At 37.8% G+C, this 18,841-nt stretch overlaps 1 protein-coding gene across 4 annotated transcripts; it reads right to left on the reverse strand.

Moving 5' to 3' along the window:
* Positions 1-657: 657 nt before the first annotated feature.
* INPP5K (inositol polyphosphate-5-phosphatase K) lies at positions 658-18,778 on the reverse strand. Of its 4 annotated transcripts, none has more exons than XM_027791025.2 (13): positions 18,597-18,778; positions 15,943-16,050; positions 15,150-15,258; positions 12,097-12,213; positions 11,579-11,751; positions 9,968-10,079; positions 9,309-9,418; positions 8,693-8,719; positions 6,805-6,994; positions 6,420-6,557; positions 5,804-5,887; positions 4,461-4,565; positions 658-3,403 (listed from the first exon to the last, which is right to left on the reverse strand). In XM_027791025.2, exons 1-13 carry the CDS (start codon positions 18,761-18,763, stop codon positions 3,305-3,307), a joined length of 1,539 nt encoding a protein of 512 aa, XP_027646826.2. In that variant the 5' UTR covers positions 18,764-18,778; the 3' UTR covers positions 658-3,304. The 4 variants fall into 4 exon arrangements, with proteins under 4 accessions (XP_027646826.2, XP_027646825.1, XP_005240504.3 ...); XM_027791024.2 differs by lacking the exon at positions 18,597-18,778 and adding an exon at positions 16,269-16,574; XM_005240447.4 differs by lacking the exon at positions 8,693-8,719.
* Between the last annotated feature and the right edge of the window lie 63 nt (positions 18,779-18,841).

The following is an 18,841-nucleotide window of genomic DNA, read 5'->3' on the forward strand; positions in this document are numbered from 1 at the left end:
CTGCACATCCTGAGGTTAGCAAGGAATCAGAAATATATGGAAGTTAAATAAGGCTATACTGGAAAACATCCCTTGGTAGACATGTTTCCTATTTTAAAATTAATTCCCTAGCAGCAGGGAATTAGGGAAAGTTACTCTTAAGATGGAAATGATTTGATAGAAAATTTATATTAAAACATATAAAATTTAAAATATGAAGTATAAAGTAGCAGATCTTTCACAAAGACAAAACCAACATCTCAAATCAAACTGTGAAAAATTCACCGTGAAAAAGTGAAATTAGAAGAACCTGCTCTTAAAGATCAAGAAAGCAATTTAAGTGGCTTGAGCATTTTTTCAAGGAAAATATCAAAACTTCCTCAACAGGGGAGGGGGGACAGAAAATCCACAAAAGTCGTCCATTTAATGCTGGATTCATTGAAATAGAAAAAAAAAAATTGATCTTTTTTGTTTTGTCCAGAAGGAAAGTAGTATTCGTCCTTGCCCTTCTTTTGTGGTCCAAAGCCCAGCATACACTGAGATATTTCCACTCTAAAATACTGTTGTATCTGTGCATTGAACACGACCAAAGTTTCTTGGAGAAAGGTTACCATGCACAAACTGATCCACCCACCCTGAACCATTGCGTTCGTTCTCAAATTAATAGAGGCCATGTAGAACACTTCACTGCCAGGATTTATTTTAGTGGTACATGAAAAGAAAACACATGAGTATAAAAACATTGCCAGTGATTATAACATCCAATTAAAGGTGTTTTAAGAAAGATAAATTTCATCAGAAATTGCATCATTACAGGTCATGGAATAGTCTGAAAAGCTACCATAGGTAACAGTAGTAAACAAAAGTGCCACTGTGTGCATAATACTTAAGAAAGAAGTATACAGTTCTGTGCGGCATCCTACTAACACACACGCAGATTCAATCACAGCTGCTGTGGGCATTTTCAGTGAAGTCCTGTGGTTCAAAGGATTAGTTTACAAAATGCAGCTTCTGTGTCCAGTGATTGAGAGGGGGTTACCAGCTCTCATACAACATTAAGGATCTTGAGTTTCTTGCCCATATAAAGTGGCTGTATGGCTCCCCCTCTGAGCTGCTCATGAACAGCAGGTGCACCCTGATTAGAAGAAACTGGATCTTGGTCCACAATAAATCGCCAGCTGTGGTCTGGAATTCAAAGACCACTGTTCTTTGAGCTCTCCACAGAATCTCCTTGCATGGAGTACAGTAATACAGTTACACAGTAAAATCAGAAACAGAATACAACTCAAGAACTGCAAAAGTTCTTTGCAATTCGGTAGGGATTTGTCTGATGCTCTAATTGCCATGAGAAATCATGTATCTGAAAGACCTAGTGCAAAACAAATTCTTGTAAGACTGGGATAAATGTGAAAACTGTTCCTCATATTGTTCCAAAGTGTAACAGGAATGTATAAATCATAAACCTCACAGCAGTTTTAATCCATACAATGCACACAGCATCCTCTGAACCTGCCCTCACTACTTGCAAGTGGGAACAGTTCCCAACACCAAGCATTAAGCTAAGATACAACTAACTAGAATTTACAGAGGCTAAGTGTTCTTGAACCCCACACTGCAACTATCTAACCAGTTAACCTACGTTATAGTTTCCACAGCATACAAAGACGTCCGGACCCCATAACATTTTATACAGTGAATGATAAAGGCAAGTAACTGCAAAACAAATGTCGTATCAAGGCGTTAACTTTCTATCTCAGAAGAATCCTGAAAAAACTAAGGCTTTGAGAAAAAGAGCAAAAAAGGAATCCATTCAGTTCTGAAGCAATATTCCAGCATAAACACACCAATATCCTTTGCTTTGCTTTTCCACCTGAACCAAATTTTCTCTTTTCCATCCACAACCAACATGACAGTGATTAGTAACTAACTTTACTTACCATACACAGAAGGTAGCTCGAAGGTGTGTATCTAGAACATGGGAGACTCACAAGTGCTCTTTTCCAGCACTGCAGTCTGAGATTCTGTGGAATGTTGGTGTCTCTTCCAATCCTTTGCAAAGATCTCCACTTCCTCATCAAGAAACAAAACTATTTCTGAAGCTAATTACCTTTCAGGTTTTTACAGGTACATAATGTTTCTTACTCCATCTCCACCCTCAGTTGCACAGGATATATTAAGGACTAAGCACTTCTAGAAAAACAGAAATTTTGCAGACCGATTGCTACAAATTGAAGAATTTACAATTTTCGTAGCACAGATTGTGCTGTAAGAAAGAATCTGTTGCACTGAAATTTTGTATTTACAATTCACAGCATCTCTGTAGTCAGTGTAGCAATTATGTCGCAGTATGGTGTCAGGAAAGTACTGAAATTTGGCCTTACTTTTCTAAATTCAGTATGACAACTGAAAATGATCGGGGTCAGTACCATGATCATTAGCTCTTTGCCAACAGGTGCTTCATGAACTACGGTCTGCTCACCTATGCCAAAGCATTTCTCAACTGAAGCAACTTCTTTCAGAAATTGTGGGATCCTGGTTAACTCTGAGCCAGGGACTAGTATAAAAGTGGGTTTATTTTACTTTTTTAAATCAAAGGGAGAAACACAATAGGAAAATTGCTAAGTTGTTTTATAAAAGAATTAAAAAAAATCAGGAAAAGTGCATTTTGATAAACATATCTCAATTTGGAAAAATTAGAAATGGAAAATCCTAAAGTCATCAGTAAGGCATGAAGAAAAGGGATTGACTACCAAAGGGGACTTTACACACTCCAAAGATTTTGTTTTCATGTGACTTGTTGCCACATGTGTTTCCCAAAAGGTAATTAGCTTATATTTGAAAGTCAAATAAAATTTTAAAACAAGCTAACTATCTGTATCTAATAAATAATTTTTTAAAATAACTTCATTTAAACTCAAAATTTGGAAATCAATGATTAAATGGGTACAGCATAGTAAATATTGTCTCGCAAATAAAATATCCTCTGCAAAAAAAAGGAGCAAGCCTAAAAATCTATTACAGATCACAATTTAACTTAGGTTAAAACATTGTATTAGAAATGTCTATCACCTTAAAACATACAGCATTCATTAGGTGCTATTTTTACGGTTCTCATCCAGTGTAAGACAGTTACTCTCCCTGTAACAATAAAAATATCTGTTTCCACAATAAATAATCTTCTACAAGCTTACAAAGTTTCTGAATGATCCTACCTGTCTTACTTGCACTGTCTTACTCCATCTTCTAAGAGTATAAGCTTATAATCACTAAGACATAAAGAATCATCTGACTCCTGAACTTGGACCGCTAAATGCCCTTTCTGCCTTCAGAAGTCATTATGCGACTCCAGATTATCAGGTTTCTGCATCCAACTGTTCTCTTCCTGCGTCAGATCCTTTTCTATTAATGATCTGTTAGGCTGAATCTAGAAGAAAGAGAGCAGTTAAAAAAAAATTAACAGAAACACTGTGTTGCTCTGTGCTATCAATACACCATTATACAACAATATCTTATATACTTGCTAGGAACTGAGAAAATTAAAAAGTGGCATGTCTATGCAGAAATTATGAAATTGAAAAAATACCTAGTAAAAACCCCACTAAACTGGTATCAAAACATCAAGTGTCGTGCAAAAAGAAAGGCATGGGGTATGTTGCACCCACATACAACTGACAACCATCCTGCAGAGTTTGAGGTAGACATTAAGCTCAAAGACAACAGAAATACTGGACTCTGCAATGTTTCTCACCAATATAGAAAGAAAAATATGAACAGTAGCATTGAGATATACCAGCCAGCCCAGCAATTTTCATTGCTGTATCCCCTAAGGTAATGGAGTTTCACAACTGCTTCATCCAACAACAGTGCAGAACTTCTCTTTCAATCATTCAATAGCACATTAGCACAGCCATGACAGCATGGAAAATTATACACAAACAAAATTATTTTGGAAAAAAAGTCCTCATGTAGAAGAAGCAACATTTGGTTGCTTCACCTAGTCTGTGCAGGTTAAGCCATCCTTTCAGAAATTAAACAAAGCAGCTTGTTAAACAAATAACTGAAGTTGCAGCTGTCCTGTCTTTCCCAAATTCAAGTGACCAACTACACAGGAAACACTTCTGTGCAAATCTACCACCAAAAGCAGCACAAAGAGCTTGCTATGTATCAGAAAGTTCACAGCATTCAAATTTAGTTTTCATCTAGGGATCTAACATGACGGAGCCTGAACGTCCAAAAAAGAAACTTGAGAGAGAGAAAACTGTCTTATTTCACTATGTGTTGCCATAATAGCTACTCAAAGTCTTTTAGCATATTGGCAAATTCTTTTATGGGATGTTAGCCAGCACATATCCATTTTGCAATTATTTCTGCTGCCACCTCCCCAGGATTAACACAGCTGTACACACCTATGTTCAGATGCATATGAAAGTAAAAGAAATAAAAATCACATCAACATTAATCAAAGCTTCCAAATACATTACCTGAAAAGGTTCGCTGATACCAACTATTGACTGCAAATTATTGCTATAATAACAAAGAAAAAATTCTCCTCCCATATCGGGTATTTCTGCAGCACTCATGTAAACCTGTCAAGAAGAATAAAAATAGGGCAATTTCCACAGAGAAAGAAGCTTACAAAAAAAGCAGTCTCTGCCATAAAAATCAGCATTTACTATTTGTAAGCAATTTTTTAAATGTGAGCTAAAAAGGATGAGGACAGAAATAACTTATGAAACCATCTGAAAACTAAGTCGGGGGGGAAAAGCAAATATCCTTCACCATGTTAGTAAAGTGACTTGGTTCAGCAAGAAGTGAGAAGAAAGCCAGAGCTGTTGTAAGGGAAGGGGCAAGGCCACAGAAGCAGCAAGGAGGGAGATGAACTGCCTCCTGGGGACAATAAGCTGTTACATAGAACAGCAGAGCAAACCCACCCTCTCCATTTGGTACTACCCTAAAGACCCATGGTTCCTGAACTGCAGCCCACAGCATCCTGCTAAAACAATGTTCACAGTGCTTAGATTTCTAAGCGTACTGATAACAAACCATGATATCAGAGAAATTTTGAGATTCAGAATACTGATACAGTAAAATTTGGGCTCTTGTCATAAACTTGATGCTAACTTACAAAATTTCTAACAAGAAATAACTGCTTTCCATTGTTGTCTGGAAAATCTCATCCATCCTTGCACTCACCGTGTCTCCAAAATTAAACTTGAATTTCTGTTTGTTCAGGTAAATATCTCTTGAAACAAATCATTTATATTCAAAATAAGTTTTGTTTGTTTGTTTTAAATCACTTCAGGTAATCAGTAGTAGAAACTATGTAAGAGACAACAGTTTTTAAAGAGGGACCAAAACACTCAATAGCCAAAATGAAGAGACACCTAAGAAACCCTCATCTGTAGCTGTATTAGATACCTGGAACTAACACTGTTAGCAATGAAAATCACACAATAAATATTTAGGATACATTGAGCAACTTTGATAATCAGATGAAAAAATGGCTAGTTACTTATTTCAGTGGCAGAAATGGACCAAAATATAAAATTGCAATAGTTTTTAATACAATGAAAAGTCACTACAGGAATAAATTCCTGTTTCATCAATTCTCTTAGGTAGTATGATCACACCTGGGAAGGTATGCTAAGACTACCTGAAAATTGTAAGAATTAGGAACAGGGATTTTAAATAATACTATCACTCCCAATTAGCTTTGACTGGGAAAGAGGATACAGAACCCCTAAGAGGAAGGGGATATGGAAAAAACAGACCTTGAATGCTACTCTGTGGAAAACCACATTACAAAGAAGTACAACTGGCTTACTTGTTTACTGTCTTTGTTAGAAGAAATTTCATCATCTTCTACCCAAGCATAAGTAACATAGTCATTCACATGCCTGAAAGCTACCTGCAAAGAAAGATGCAGACCATTAGCTTTCTGAAGGAAACAAAATATAAACTACATGGAAAACCTGTGAGAGAGATGCTTACTACTTCACTGAAGTAATTAAAACACTTCACTTTTAGGATCAAAACATTTTGGGGGCACGCACAAATCTTTCATTTCTGAAAGGGTGCGAGTGCTCTGTTCTCTCACCCCTCCACTGGCTTGCTTTCATTTTTGTTTTTTCTTTGCCAAGTAAATCTTTTGAACCGAAGGCATTAGGGGAGGACAATTCCTTTTCACAGCTTCTGCACCATTTTACTTAAATCACCACATTATCTTAACAGAGAATTTAAAGGGTGCCAAAGAGCTCGCATGCTATCCAACTAAACTGTCGGCACACAGAAACTAACGACAATCAAGGATACATGACTATTTCAGAGAGTTTTGTACTAGCGAGAATCACAATGTCCTAGGACAGATGACTATCAACTACCCCCTCCAGTCATATTCACCATCTTCTTTAGGGTGAAGAGCCATGATGTGGTAACATTACCTTGAAGAGTCCAATCCAGTCCCAAGCACTACTGGGGAATTCAGGCACTGCAGAATAGCTGATTAGAACATCATGTTCTGAGCTCCACTCACCCTCAGGATTCAGAGTGACCAAAGGATCTGATAGAAGAGGCTTCAACTAAACAAAAGAACAGAATTTAAAGTCAGTCAAGTCTGTCATTCTTTCAGTTGTTCTCTTCAAGTTATTCTTTGCCACACCTGCTGTGGGACTCTAACTGACTGGAAATAACATGAAAGCAATTTGCTGCCTTCACCATAACCAGAATGAAAGAGAGATGCTGACTTGCAAAGTTTAGAAAACCAGCTTCGGTAAGACAACACTTAGTAAACCAAACTTTTTCTTAACAACGTAACTGGGACAGCACCTCAAGCCCAAACGTTCCTGTAACAGGTTTGTGATCACTGATGCCATAGCTCATGTGACTGATATAGTTATTCAAAGTAACAGAAATTGTCTGTTCTTCAGAGAATTCGCCTTCTTTTGGTGCATGCTGGCAGAGATTTTTCACTCTCCAAAGAATTCTGTCTGTCCACGCTGGCTTTCTTTTCTTCTCACTGCAAAAGTGTTAAGATAAAAGTGAAATGAGAGGAAGAACAGTTGCTAAAAAGCTAAGAATACTGTGCAAAATCTAATCAAAGTTGAAAGACTGTCAGATACACATTAATAAAAGAAGGCAATCACATCCAAGCTTCATTTTACAGCTCTGTTCAATATGCTTTACAACCAAGGTTTCCGTAATTTGAACTATACTCCATTTACCACAGGTAAGTTTCATAGGTTTCTGAAAGAGGAGTAAAATGAAGGGGTAAAGGGCATTTCAATGGGTTAGTCGGCTTCATACAGGAAATGATACTTTCTCCTAAAACACTCCATAAAACCATGCAAGAATATTGAGATAATACAGCAACTGCCCCAAGCTTCAAATGTACAGTTATTCTGAGAAAAGGGGCGCAAACTTAAGGAAGATGTAGGAAGAGTCTGAACGATGTTTGAAATTATTCAGAACATTTGAAAACAAGTTTCTTCTAACAACAACAGACAAACTTAGTAGCTTATACTAATCACAGGTGACACAGCAATGCTTTAAAATTCCTCTAAATTGTACTAGCCTACATTTCAGATTTGCAAGCTATTGCTGCCTCATAACAAAAGGCTTTAAAAATTCCGTAATAAAGAAAGTTCTGCTGCAACCTGCAACTGTGCTATACATCAAACTGTAATCATAATTCAGAGTTTCCTTTTATACCATATCAATAACAACAGAAGACATGAGCCTTTCGTGGTTCTCTCTGTAGTGGGAGGAAGACTTAACAGCAACCCTCTGTATGGATGTATCACTTCAAATTGAAATGGAGAAAAGATCATACCCTATGGAAGAGGAATTAGAATGGACTGGATTGAATTATAAAAGTTAATGAGCAGGATGTGTAAGGAAAACTGTCAGTTTAATAACTTTGAATATCAAAATCATCATAAATTGGAAATGCCATTTAGTTCAATATTCAACATACTTTTGTTTTACCCCTTCCCATACACAATCTGCCTCACCTTTAATAAGGTGGAAAGATTTTAAATGAGGCTGTACATATCCCACTTACTCCAGTAATTATGTAAACCGACAGAAATCTTTATGAGCTGCCATGTCTGCTCTGCTGTGCAACAAAATAGCAAAAGAACAGCTAAAGTTAATACACCCACTCTTTTAGAGAAAATGGCATATTAGATGGGAAAAAATTGAAAAAGTATAAAAGATAACAAAATACTACGGGCTTCACAAAAAGCACGCTTGTCAAGAGTGTTTGCCTTGAGGTCTACTGATCACCCCCATCAAACCAAAATCTCTGTTAGTTTTAACAGCAGAATGCACACAGTATGCATAAGCATACTTTTTGTTCTTTAGATCAGCCAATACAAACTATATTAGGCTATGAATCATTCTTAGAATGTTTAGGTTTGGATTATTACAAGTATTTTTTGTTAATGGATTTACTGCTGGTCCCATTTTATCTCTTCACACTCAATTAGGGAGTAAAATGTCTTTGGATCCAAACGAATAAACTTCCAGTATTAAGTGCAACAGCAGAGTAGATAGCACTACAGCTTTCAGACAGGTTCAGAAAATCCCTGAAGAAAATCAGCTGTCATCTGATTTTCAAATATTTCACAAAAATCAAATCAAAAGCTCAGGAAAGAGCTTTGCTTTGATTCTGAAATATTTACAAATTATGAAATCCAGAAAGTTCTCTTCTTACTTAAACCAAAACAGGGACTTCTGCTCTCTGGAAGTAAAGAAAAAGATCAATACAAACCCCCTGTTTGGACAGGAACTTATCCTTCTGTTGAAACATAAGACTAATACTTAACAACAAATTTTAGTGTCAGAGAAAAACTTAGGAAACCTAAGCTACTCTACTCCATTTTCAACTTAAAATAATTTATAAAGCCATATTTACATTTATTTTCAAATACCAGCGGTGTCAAAAAAAATGCTTAAACAGAGAAGGAAACCAAAAGTGGCAATTACTCTTTTCCTTTTGCTTATTTCTGACAATGAATGGACATTTTTAGTATAAAAGAACAAAAAAGAAGTGGCTTAAGCACTGGTTTATTCTGTTAATCAAATCTTTCCCAAAAGAAAGCTGGGTTGTTTCACTACTTCCCTCATGTAATCAGCAGACTCAGATTTCTTCAGCCAGAAATATTCATTTATTCAGATCTGACCACTGAATGAGCCTCACAGAATAGCTCAATAGCCCCAGTTAACCAGTACATTCAGGAAATTCAGGTTTGCTTACTAAAGTAGTATTTAGCCAAGCACCATGTTCACTCTAATAGTCCATGTCAAAACTCATCTTACTATGCTTTTACCTTGTATCATATACATCCGAATAAAGGTCAAACTTGTAGGTGGGTTTAAACTGCAGAGGACCCTCTATGAATTCCTGAAGAAACGCTTCCTTCTTTTTTGCCATATTTAACTGCAGGAGTAAAAAGTACATTTTGAAGATTAGATTTAAAAATCAGAGCTTAAAGGGCAATGGGGAAAGGAGATGAGAAAATATCTCCCAAGAATAATACAATATCTCAGTCAGCACAACATATTTGGAAAGGTAAGTTCAGAAGTGGCTGTTAGTTACTGCCAGAATTCTTGACACGACCCGTTTATAAATTTTGTAGCAGTTCTACTCCAAACAAATTCCAGAATAAGCTCTTTCTAAAAGTAATTCTTGGGAGAAGAAAAAAGGAGGCAAAATTAAGGTGAGGAACAATTCACAAGCATGAAGTTCAAAGAAAGCTTCATTCAAACACAAGAACTGTAAATGAATAAGAAACTAAACAAAAGCAGAAAAAGTTTGCAATCAATTGGGGTTTATGACTGAGAGGTGAGAGTATACAGCTAGATAAGTTCCACCTCGTGATTACTCTGAATTTGTGTTCTTTAACAGAAATTAGAAACTCAAGAGAGGTACCATAACTACCCTATTAAAACCAAAACAAAAACCCCCAAACAGATTAAGACAACATACCTGGTCCTTTTCCCACAGCAGATTGTAACGCTTGTTATTTATTGATTCTCGGACAAAATGTATGCCATAATCTGCTATCCGGAAGTTTAGATCTCCAAACCAGAAGAGAACACTAAAAAAAGAAGGAAAAGAAAAAAAAAAAAAAAAGAAGAGGAAGATGGAAGATTTATAGGAATCCATTAACACAAGGGAAGAATTCAATAGATACAAGCGTTTATGCTAATTAGGTGCTTTAATCACTTACATTACTTAATCTAAACAGTTTAAACACAAACATTAACCTGCTACTAGACAAAAAAATTAAAGGAATTGAAAGAGTAAATTAAGTCCCTTGTATTCTTGCCACTTGCTCATTACTGCCTGGCTATTAACTTATCCTGAGTCTCCTCATGACTTACATCTTTGTCAGAGACAGATCTAGAATTAAATTTTAACAGTACGTAAAATAATTCACAAAATTGATGACCTATACACCAGCTGGTTAAGCTAATCCACTAACTCAGAGCTCTGGTTTAGTGCCTTGGGAAAGCAGGGATATCTAGTGGGTGTTCTGTAGTTCTTAGGAAAGAAAGTTGTTATTATGAAGCACTGGAGTGTATTATTAGCAATGTTTTAAACAACAGGAAAGCTGTTTTTTTCAAGTCAATGAACTTCTCTTTAAAATCCCTACCTTCAAAATTTTGTTCAGGGGTGGATACCCCAAACTCGATCTTAGGGAAATAAAAATTTTATTTTAAAGCCACTTCTCATTTCTTTTTAGAAGATGACAGTAGGTGATTTGGTACATGCTCATGCACATAATCAACAAAATGAAACATACTAAATCGAAATATCAAAGACTTAAACTATGGTAGGAGAAGTAATAATTTTGAAACTCATTTGTAATTTTTTTTACCTAATACTAATGAACTCATTAACAATTAAAGTGATATTACATATCTGTTCTGGATTTATCTGTCCTGACAGTTTTACGGGTATATAAAAAAAGGTAATTACTGAACTAAAATGTTTTTCTCAACCCCATTTTAAATGTTTCTATTACCATCTTTAGATTCCAGCACACAAAAACAATGGAACATACAAATAATTCTTTCAGAATTAAGGAATAAGAGCTCAATTAGTGGCCCAAATAAGGTTTGGTTTGGGTTTTGCATTTTTTGGTGAAACACCTGAGGAAACTGTAATCCATATAGCTAGAGAAATCATCAATCAAAGTTTTAAAGGCTGAGAAGACCTCAGCCAGATACTAAAATTTCAATAGGAATAATACCGGCCCAAAATGTAACACAAATCTTAAAAAGTGGAGTAAGACAAACATTAATAGCAACCTAAAGGATTATTGGTATAAACGGGCTTTAGCTTCTAAAGCTCTCTAGCACATGACGTGTGCAGTACATACAAATTTAATGTAATTCAAGACTGGAAGAGAACAGTCTTGCAAAATACATCTCCATCTTTCAGGTTATCTTTTCCTCCCAGGATTCAGGGTCAAGGCTGAAAAGATATTTAAAATAAAAACGATGGATGAAAACTCCAAAACTCTTCAGTGCGTGAGTTCACCATATAACAGATAAAACCAATACAGACAGAATAGGTCTGAGAACAACTCACTCATGATCCAAGGTACTTGGAATATTCTCTCCTTCAAACTGCATTTCCAGAATTTTCTCAAAGTCATCCAGCCGCTGCTCTGTATTCTCCATGTGAGCGGGCAAGTGGCAGTTCATGAAACAAATTGTGTGACCATACAGGGACATGCGAGCAGTGACTCCTCCTTTGTTCCCCTGGTATGGAAGATGAACAACGTTCTCTGGAACTATATTCAACACCTGCATGTGTAACTATTAACACCACCTATAAATTCTTAAATATTGCTATTTAAGCTTAAATTAATACAATTCATTCCTACATAAGTTGTGGTATATCAGCTAATAAACATTACTGTCTGTAACATTACCGTCTGTGCTGTGCACTTGCATACAAGGTTCAGACAAGTGAGTCTCACCGCTTGTCAGCTTATTCATTTTTAATTAAAGCATATATCCTCCCTCCCACCAGGAAACCATTTAGAGGCACACACTACCACGAGCATAACAACCAAGGCAATTAAGTCTCAGATACTTCCTTACCCAGTATCCATACAGGCCTGTGCGTATGTAGTGCGTATGAATATCCCGGATGAAAGGAAGGTGGACATGTTTCACAAAGATCAGAAGCAGTAATCCCTGCATGCGAACGGAGGAGAGCTGAAAGAGATACAAAAGAGGGAATGGTCACTTCCAAGGAGGTATTTGGAATTCCTCGGGTCTACTTCATAGGAGCTTTTAGGTGAAGAACGCCATAGCACAAGTCACACGATCCCCTCACCAAGCCTGGCTTTGATACTGTGACACAGTAAACACAGATGCATTTCAGTGCTGTAAAGAATCATTCTTACAGTAGACTTGCTTATAAACAATTTGGATGAATGTCTCAAATAATTAACATTAGTTATAACATTATATGAGAAATCTGAAGTTGATCTCAAAACGTGTATTTGCCCAAGCATCTTTAAAGAACTTTCTTTTGCCTCACCGGCAGCTTGTTTCTATCTTTCAGCATCCTGTTCATGAAGAACCAAATTCTTGATTTTTTGGCTATAATCTTAATAGCGCATGCCTACAAATCCTCCAACAGGAGCAAGTTTTTCAAACTGAAACATCCTTCAGCAGATAACTAATCATTCTAAATGCCATTAAAATGTCTAAAATCCACAGCAGTTAATTCTAGGCATCTGCAAAAACAGTAAGCTGCAAAGAGCAGTAACTCTTGCCTGCAACATCTGTAAAAATTGATTTACCAAATACTTCCAAAGTGAAGATGCTTAGGAAGCACATAAGACACCGTTTAAACTTTGTGATACTGGGTGGTATTTTTTTATGGTTTGGGGTTTTTTTGGTGTGTGTGGAAATAGTCTAAGAAAGATGTTCTTCATCAAAAATTTATGAACTTTTCAATGTTCCTGGCATGAGACACAAAATGCATTTTAAGTGTTTGTTTTAATGATACTGATTCAATTTAAAATATATACATTGAAATATGTTAATTGTAGTTCAGTTTTGTGCTGGATGAACTTGGAGGAAGACTATATTAGAATAAAACCTGCTATTAATAACATCAACTACACAACTGCTGCAGAAGTACATGAACTCAGCCCAAAATTTAAAACAGAATGCCTCTTTTCTTTGCCTCTGCCATCTACACAATTAAATGATTTCGGAATATATGTTAATGTTTGTATTGTCCTTGAACCCAACAAATTACTGACCAGTATATTGAAACAATGGATCGCAATTACTATATAATGCATATGTATTTGTATCTGATCAGACATTAGATGTAACCAGTATTCACCTTTCCATAATTATGTTCATGAGATATCAAGATCTTTCAGCCTCTTTATTACTCACTACATTTCATTCTGCTGTGGGCCAGTCCCCAGATACTCTCAAGATCCATGCAAAACCTCTTCTCTCTGTAGGTCTTGAACATCAAAACACAGTGGATTCCTCCTCTGCTGGAACCAGCACCGGTCCCCCCAATATCCAGCGCCACCTCAAGCAAAGACCCTTCATAGAGGGGACGTGATTCTGTTTATGGTGAAGAACCGACTGACTCCAACCAGCCTGAACACTTAAAAATCGACCCAGTTATCAAAGGGACAGAATGCCCCAAGGATGACAACTACCCCTTCTACACCCAACCTCATTACAGGTCAGCAAAGAAGGGGTAACTGCTCCTCTCCTCCTCAACCAGCTTCCCAGATTAAGGCCTAGCATATGCCCTCCTCACTGCCTGCTTTGATTTTGACCTGGCCTGACAGTCCCCTCTTATTACTAGAGCTAATCAGGTCCTGTAAGGACCATTAGGTGGCAGTATCCATTCATTAGTGTGTCCAAAGTGCCACATTTATAAATTAGAATTCAAAATCAACCATGCATACCGCTAGGAATTCTTTTTAACTGTCTATATACAGGGCCTGAATGTCAGCCCACAGCCAGATTTCAAATGTTTATCAGCAATGACTTAAACTAGAATGAACAACGGGGGTTTTTTTCCTTTTTGTAATTCCCAATGGGTCCTTTGTCTTGTTTAATTACAGTTAAAAGAATGTCACAACTACTGAGTCTGATTAGCATGCAGATAGCATAATCATCTCAGCAAAATTACCCTGAAATAATGCTTGATTTAGAAAACCAACACAACCTTCAAAAACCTTTTAATATCTCTTTATTAGAGAAATTCAGTATATCCTCCTATGCTTATTGCTTGCATTATTAAAATAGCTAGCACTTTAGCTGATCTTATGCCCCAGACAGTACCACAAATCTTGTCATTTAAACTAGCGTACAATGTTCTAGGCCTTCAATTAAAAATAAAGTCATCTGAAAAATACATATACCCACTAAAATCCTGTTTTACATACATGCAATTAATTTTCACCTGCAAACAATTTGAAAGGAAAAAAAAAGAAAAAGAAACCTTACCAATCTTAACGAAAATCACTGGCATTGCTTGGGATATTTATAGTGAAAGCAGGTACTTAAGCAGACTACATTAGAAGCATCACAATACAGTTCCCCAATACTGCACAGGGAAAAACATTTTCTACAAACAAGACAGAGATAGAGATATTGTGGCCACAAGAAATACGCTGTTAAGTGTAAGTTTACATCACATTTCATTTTAAATAGTCTTCACTACTCTGTTCCTTGAGGATGTATTCTTATTGTGACAGGTTTATTTTTCTATTTGTCATGTGGTTCTGCAGCAATTACACAGGCTGCTGCCAGTATATCTGAAACAACTTATTGCTGTTTTGTCATCTGAGCTGCACAAGCATCAAAATGGTCCAACTATTCTAAATGAGAAACCATACAACCAATTCTTTACTGCTAAAATTAAGGACATTCTTATTAACAGAGAAAAATTAAAACTGCCTTAATCAACAAACCAGGAAAACACAAGTGTGATGAAGAATCGTTTCTAACATATGAGTACCTATGGAAGTGACTGACACCTGCACAAAACACCATCAATTTATCTTTTATGGAGAGTTTGAGGGGGAAAAAAAAAGATTGAATGGAGCTGGGGAAGACAGTTTCCTTCACTGCTGTGACACTTAAGAGACGTAAACAATTACCTTGATATATCCCAATGGAGATAAAACAGTCATGAAAAAAATGCTCCATGGATCATCAAATGCCAAGTCAGACAGAAAATTTGTGATTCTTGAGTTCACCTCCTGTAAGCTGAATACATGAAAATTACTCAAACTTTTATCACTTGGTTTTGACAGAATTAATACAACTCTTTCAGAACACGGACCACAACATTCCAACAAACCTCTCAGCGCAAGTCAAAAATTTTTTGCTGTTCACTTTCCCATTTACAAGCAGTTTAACCCATCCACATATCTAACACATCTAAAAGAAAAGTAAAAGGTGCTTATATACACCTGAAGACAGAGTTTAAGACAATACTAGACTCAAGATACATTATGACAAATAACCTGACTGTCAGGTCTTCAATATTTCAAGACAGTTTGGAAAACACAATGGCAGATTGTGCCTAATGTTAGCTTGTACTAATTTCTTTAAAACATGCTGAATTTTGGATAACTTTCATACCAAAATGAATATGCCTCTGCATGCCAACAAAGAAAAGAGCAGCCAAAAACTTTTTGTGTGTTTAGAAAAAGGATATTTTTTATTTTGTCACAACACAGCAGCAGAGAGGAGAGAAGCTTCTCTTGCTACAAATCATCTCTGTTCTAAGTCACTAACTCTAGTCTTCACCTTCTGTTAGCAATAACGTTAAACCATCCCCCAGGCACTGATTCACATTGCTCAGTCCTCCCAAAACGGATGATAAGCTGTTGAGACTTAGCAGTTTTGCAATAAACTTCCCAAGCAAGTTCTTTAATATATACTTACCCTATAACATACATATCCATAGTTGGGCCCAGTGAATTGAGTTGAAGTAAACTAGTGACATCAGGAGGTGGAGAAGCTGTGCCCACATTCCAGGTAACTAAGTGTAGTCTACAAACAAACAAACAAAAAATCAAATAAAACCAATGCTACAACTGAAACATGAACAGGTAACCAACCCTAAGAGTGTCTAATTTCCTTACAGGCTGATCTACGGAACAAAGATTTTCTGTCGCTTTTCATCAATCTGAAATCTATTTATTAGCTAGCATTAAAAGAAAAAACCAACACCAACCAGCACAAAACCGATCAACTAAAGGGAACAAAACCTGAATTCTTGCCACTTATCCTTCAGCCTTTTCCCCCACATAAGGAAAGCTTCATCTAGAGTGCGAGACACTTCTTCATGAATTTCATCATCCGAGCTGATGTCCTCTACACACGCCATAAGCTGGGCTACTCGTTGACGGAGCTGCAAGCGGCCACTGGACCCTGTGCTGCTGAGACTTGCAGACCGGCTGCGGAAGTTGTGCAGGCTTTCTAAATCGTTTAGGGAGAAGGAAGAATCTTGAAATGCATCTTCGCTGTTGAAGGATGCCATTTGCTCAAAAGAAAAGAACTACTACCCTCTGAAGGACTAGCCCATTAAAATCCCAAGTAGAAAAGGATGGCTAAGGGTCTTCCAGATCAAGTTTTAACTCGTGTGAAATTCAGCATTGCTTCCAACACAAAAGGACAAATGTAGATGCAGCAACGCTGAAAAAAGCTGTAGCATTACCACCATGCTCAATGGGTTGTTACAAAAGCTGCAATCACATCCTCCCTCACACAGTGAATTGTTTCTTCATAATAGATTTAATGTGGTTAATTCTATAAGCTCAAGATTTAAAAGAATTTATTGTTGATTTGAATCAATCATGTGCCTGTAGGCTAGCAGAAATATAATCTCCAGCTCCCAAACGTACAAATACACAGTTCTGACCAAAACCAAGCAAAGCTACTGTTCTCGAACCCTGTCAGAAACATTTGTGTGTCATAGGACTTGTCTGTTGTTCTTTTATAGGATGGTAACTTCAATATCAGAGCTTCTACAAAGGGATTCACTTCACCATCAGTCTTGTTACATGTCAGAGCTGTTAATTTTCCACCTATCTTAGGGTCCTATATGGACCTTACAAAACACCAATAGTTAAACAGTGAATTCCACCAATACATTCATTATTAGGGTCATATTTTTATCCAGCAATCAAGTGCCTGCTCAAGGTGACACACAATGTATGTGGAAGAGCTGGAAAGTGACCTTGCACACCAGCCTGAAACAGTCTGTAATTTCTTACACCAATAGTTTCTCTTTGTAAGACTATCCTGAAGTCTGCCAAAAGCTATTCTAAAACAAATCTCTAGGGGAAATAATAATAATAAAAAAAGGTATGTATGCTGCAGATCTAATTCTGCCATCAGAGATGTATCACTTGGGAACACTCTCCAGTTATATGACAATTATCTGATTAAACAAACTGAAACAATATCGAACGCATCAGTCATTACCGACAAATTAAATTCCTCGAAGCGCCCAGTATCCACATTACTGATACAAACACAAGAAAGCCTGCAGCACTAGAGTTTACACCAAAGGAAAAAACACTTTTAACAATTCCAAGAACATCCTTAATAATTCAGTTTTATTGTAGGCTACCATAGGTTATGACACCTGCAGGAACAACTTAATAGCGAGGAATGTACGTGCATCTGCAAGGCAAATAACCTACAGCATTATGCAGCCTCAAAGGTCTACTGATGCTCCCCACCGCTTCAGGAGTCCGTACAAGCACTGCACACAGTCAGGAGGGGAGACCTGAGTGATACCAGTTTTCATCCGTTACCACAAAGAACGGCCTTTACCATAGAGAGAAGGATACTGCCCAAACTATCTGCAAGTTTTCTGTACCACCAGAGCACTGTCCCGAGCACGCCTTCTGCAAACACATTCCAAAACACAAGCAAACTACTAGAGATGCTACTTAGTGCCACTGACTCCTGAAATAACTCAATAGCAAAGAACTGTTTTAGGGTCACAGTGCCTGTAACACTGCATCAAGGTGACTTTTAACATCTTTAAGCAAATGTTAGTGTTCATAGGTGGTTTTTTTTTTTTTAATTTTCCTGTCACAGACTACTACTCGACGACCTTGCACACAGGTTTCTCTGGTGAAGCAAGCCCACAGGGCGAGACACCGCAGCTCGGCCCCACAGAAGACCCAGTGCAAAACCACCGTAAAAACAGAAGCCAAAGATTTACACAAGCTCCTTCCTCCTCACGAAAAGCAACACATTTGAGACACCAGACGCATTAATAGCAAGCGCTGTAGAACCTGCCCTCATTAAGCGTTAAGTAGGTCTCTGGAAAGCCCTAAGGAGCCAAACAATACTCAGTAAGACTCCCCAGTACCGACGCTTTCAAATCAGAAAATCAGCTTTTCTTCTCTTTCATATGACTACGTAACACCACCAATTAGTAGAACTCCCTGTTAATAAGCAGAAACACAAGTTTCGCTAATTCTGAGCTAATTACGTAACGACTTAGCTACTTTTCTCCCGCCCTCAGAAAAGCTGCCCTCAGACCTGCGCCTGACGCCGAGCCGCCCCCGCCCGCTCACCTCAGCTCCCTCAGGGCGCCGCGGTGCGCCGGGCCCGCAGGCTCCATCCCCGGGCTTCCAGTCAGGCAGCTCGGCGGAGGGGACAGGCGAGGCCCCGGCCCCGCTCCCGACCTCGCCCAGCCCGGCCCGCGGCCTCCGCGCTCCCCGCAGCGGCGCCGCGCGCCCATTGGTCCGCGTGATGGGGGCGGGGCTGCGGCTGGGGCGGCGCGCGCTGGGGCGCCGCCAGGCGCGCGGGAGGACCCGCA

The sequence above is a fragment of the Falco peregrinus genome, chromosome 2, assembly GCF_023634155.1.
Source record: "Falco peregrinus isolate bFalPer1 chromosome 2, bFalPer1.pri, whole genome shotgun sequence".
Taxonomy (NCBI): domain Eukaryota; kingdom Metazoa; phylum Chordata; class Aves; order Falconiformes; family Falconidae; genus Falco; species Falco peregrinus.

Excerpts from the sequence above, each read along its gene's own strand:
- INPP5K (XM_027791024.2), bottom strand. The coding sequence starts at position 16,540 with ATGGCATCCTTCAACAGCGAAGATGCATTTCAAGATTCTTCCTTCTCC. Across the intron at positions 11,752-12,096 it reads CAGGCCTGTATGGATACTGG|GGGAACAAAGGAGGAGTCAC; the intron begins GTAAGGAAGTAT and ends CTTCCATACCAG. Across the intron at positions 8,720-9,308 it reads TCGGATGTATATGATACAAG|AGAGCAGAAGTCCCTGTTTT; the intron begins GTAAAAGCATAG and ends CTTTACTTCCAG.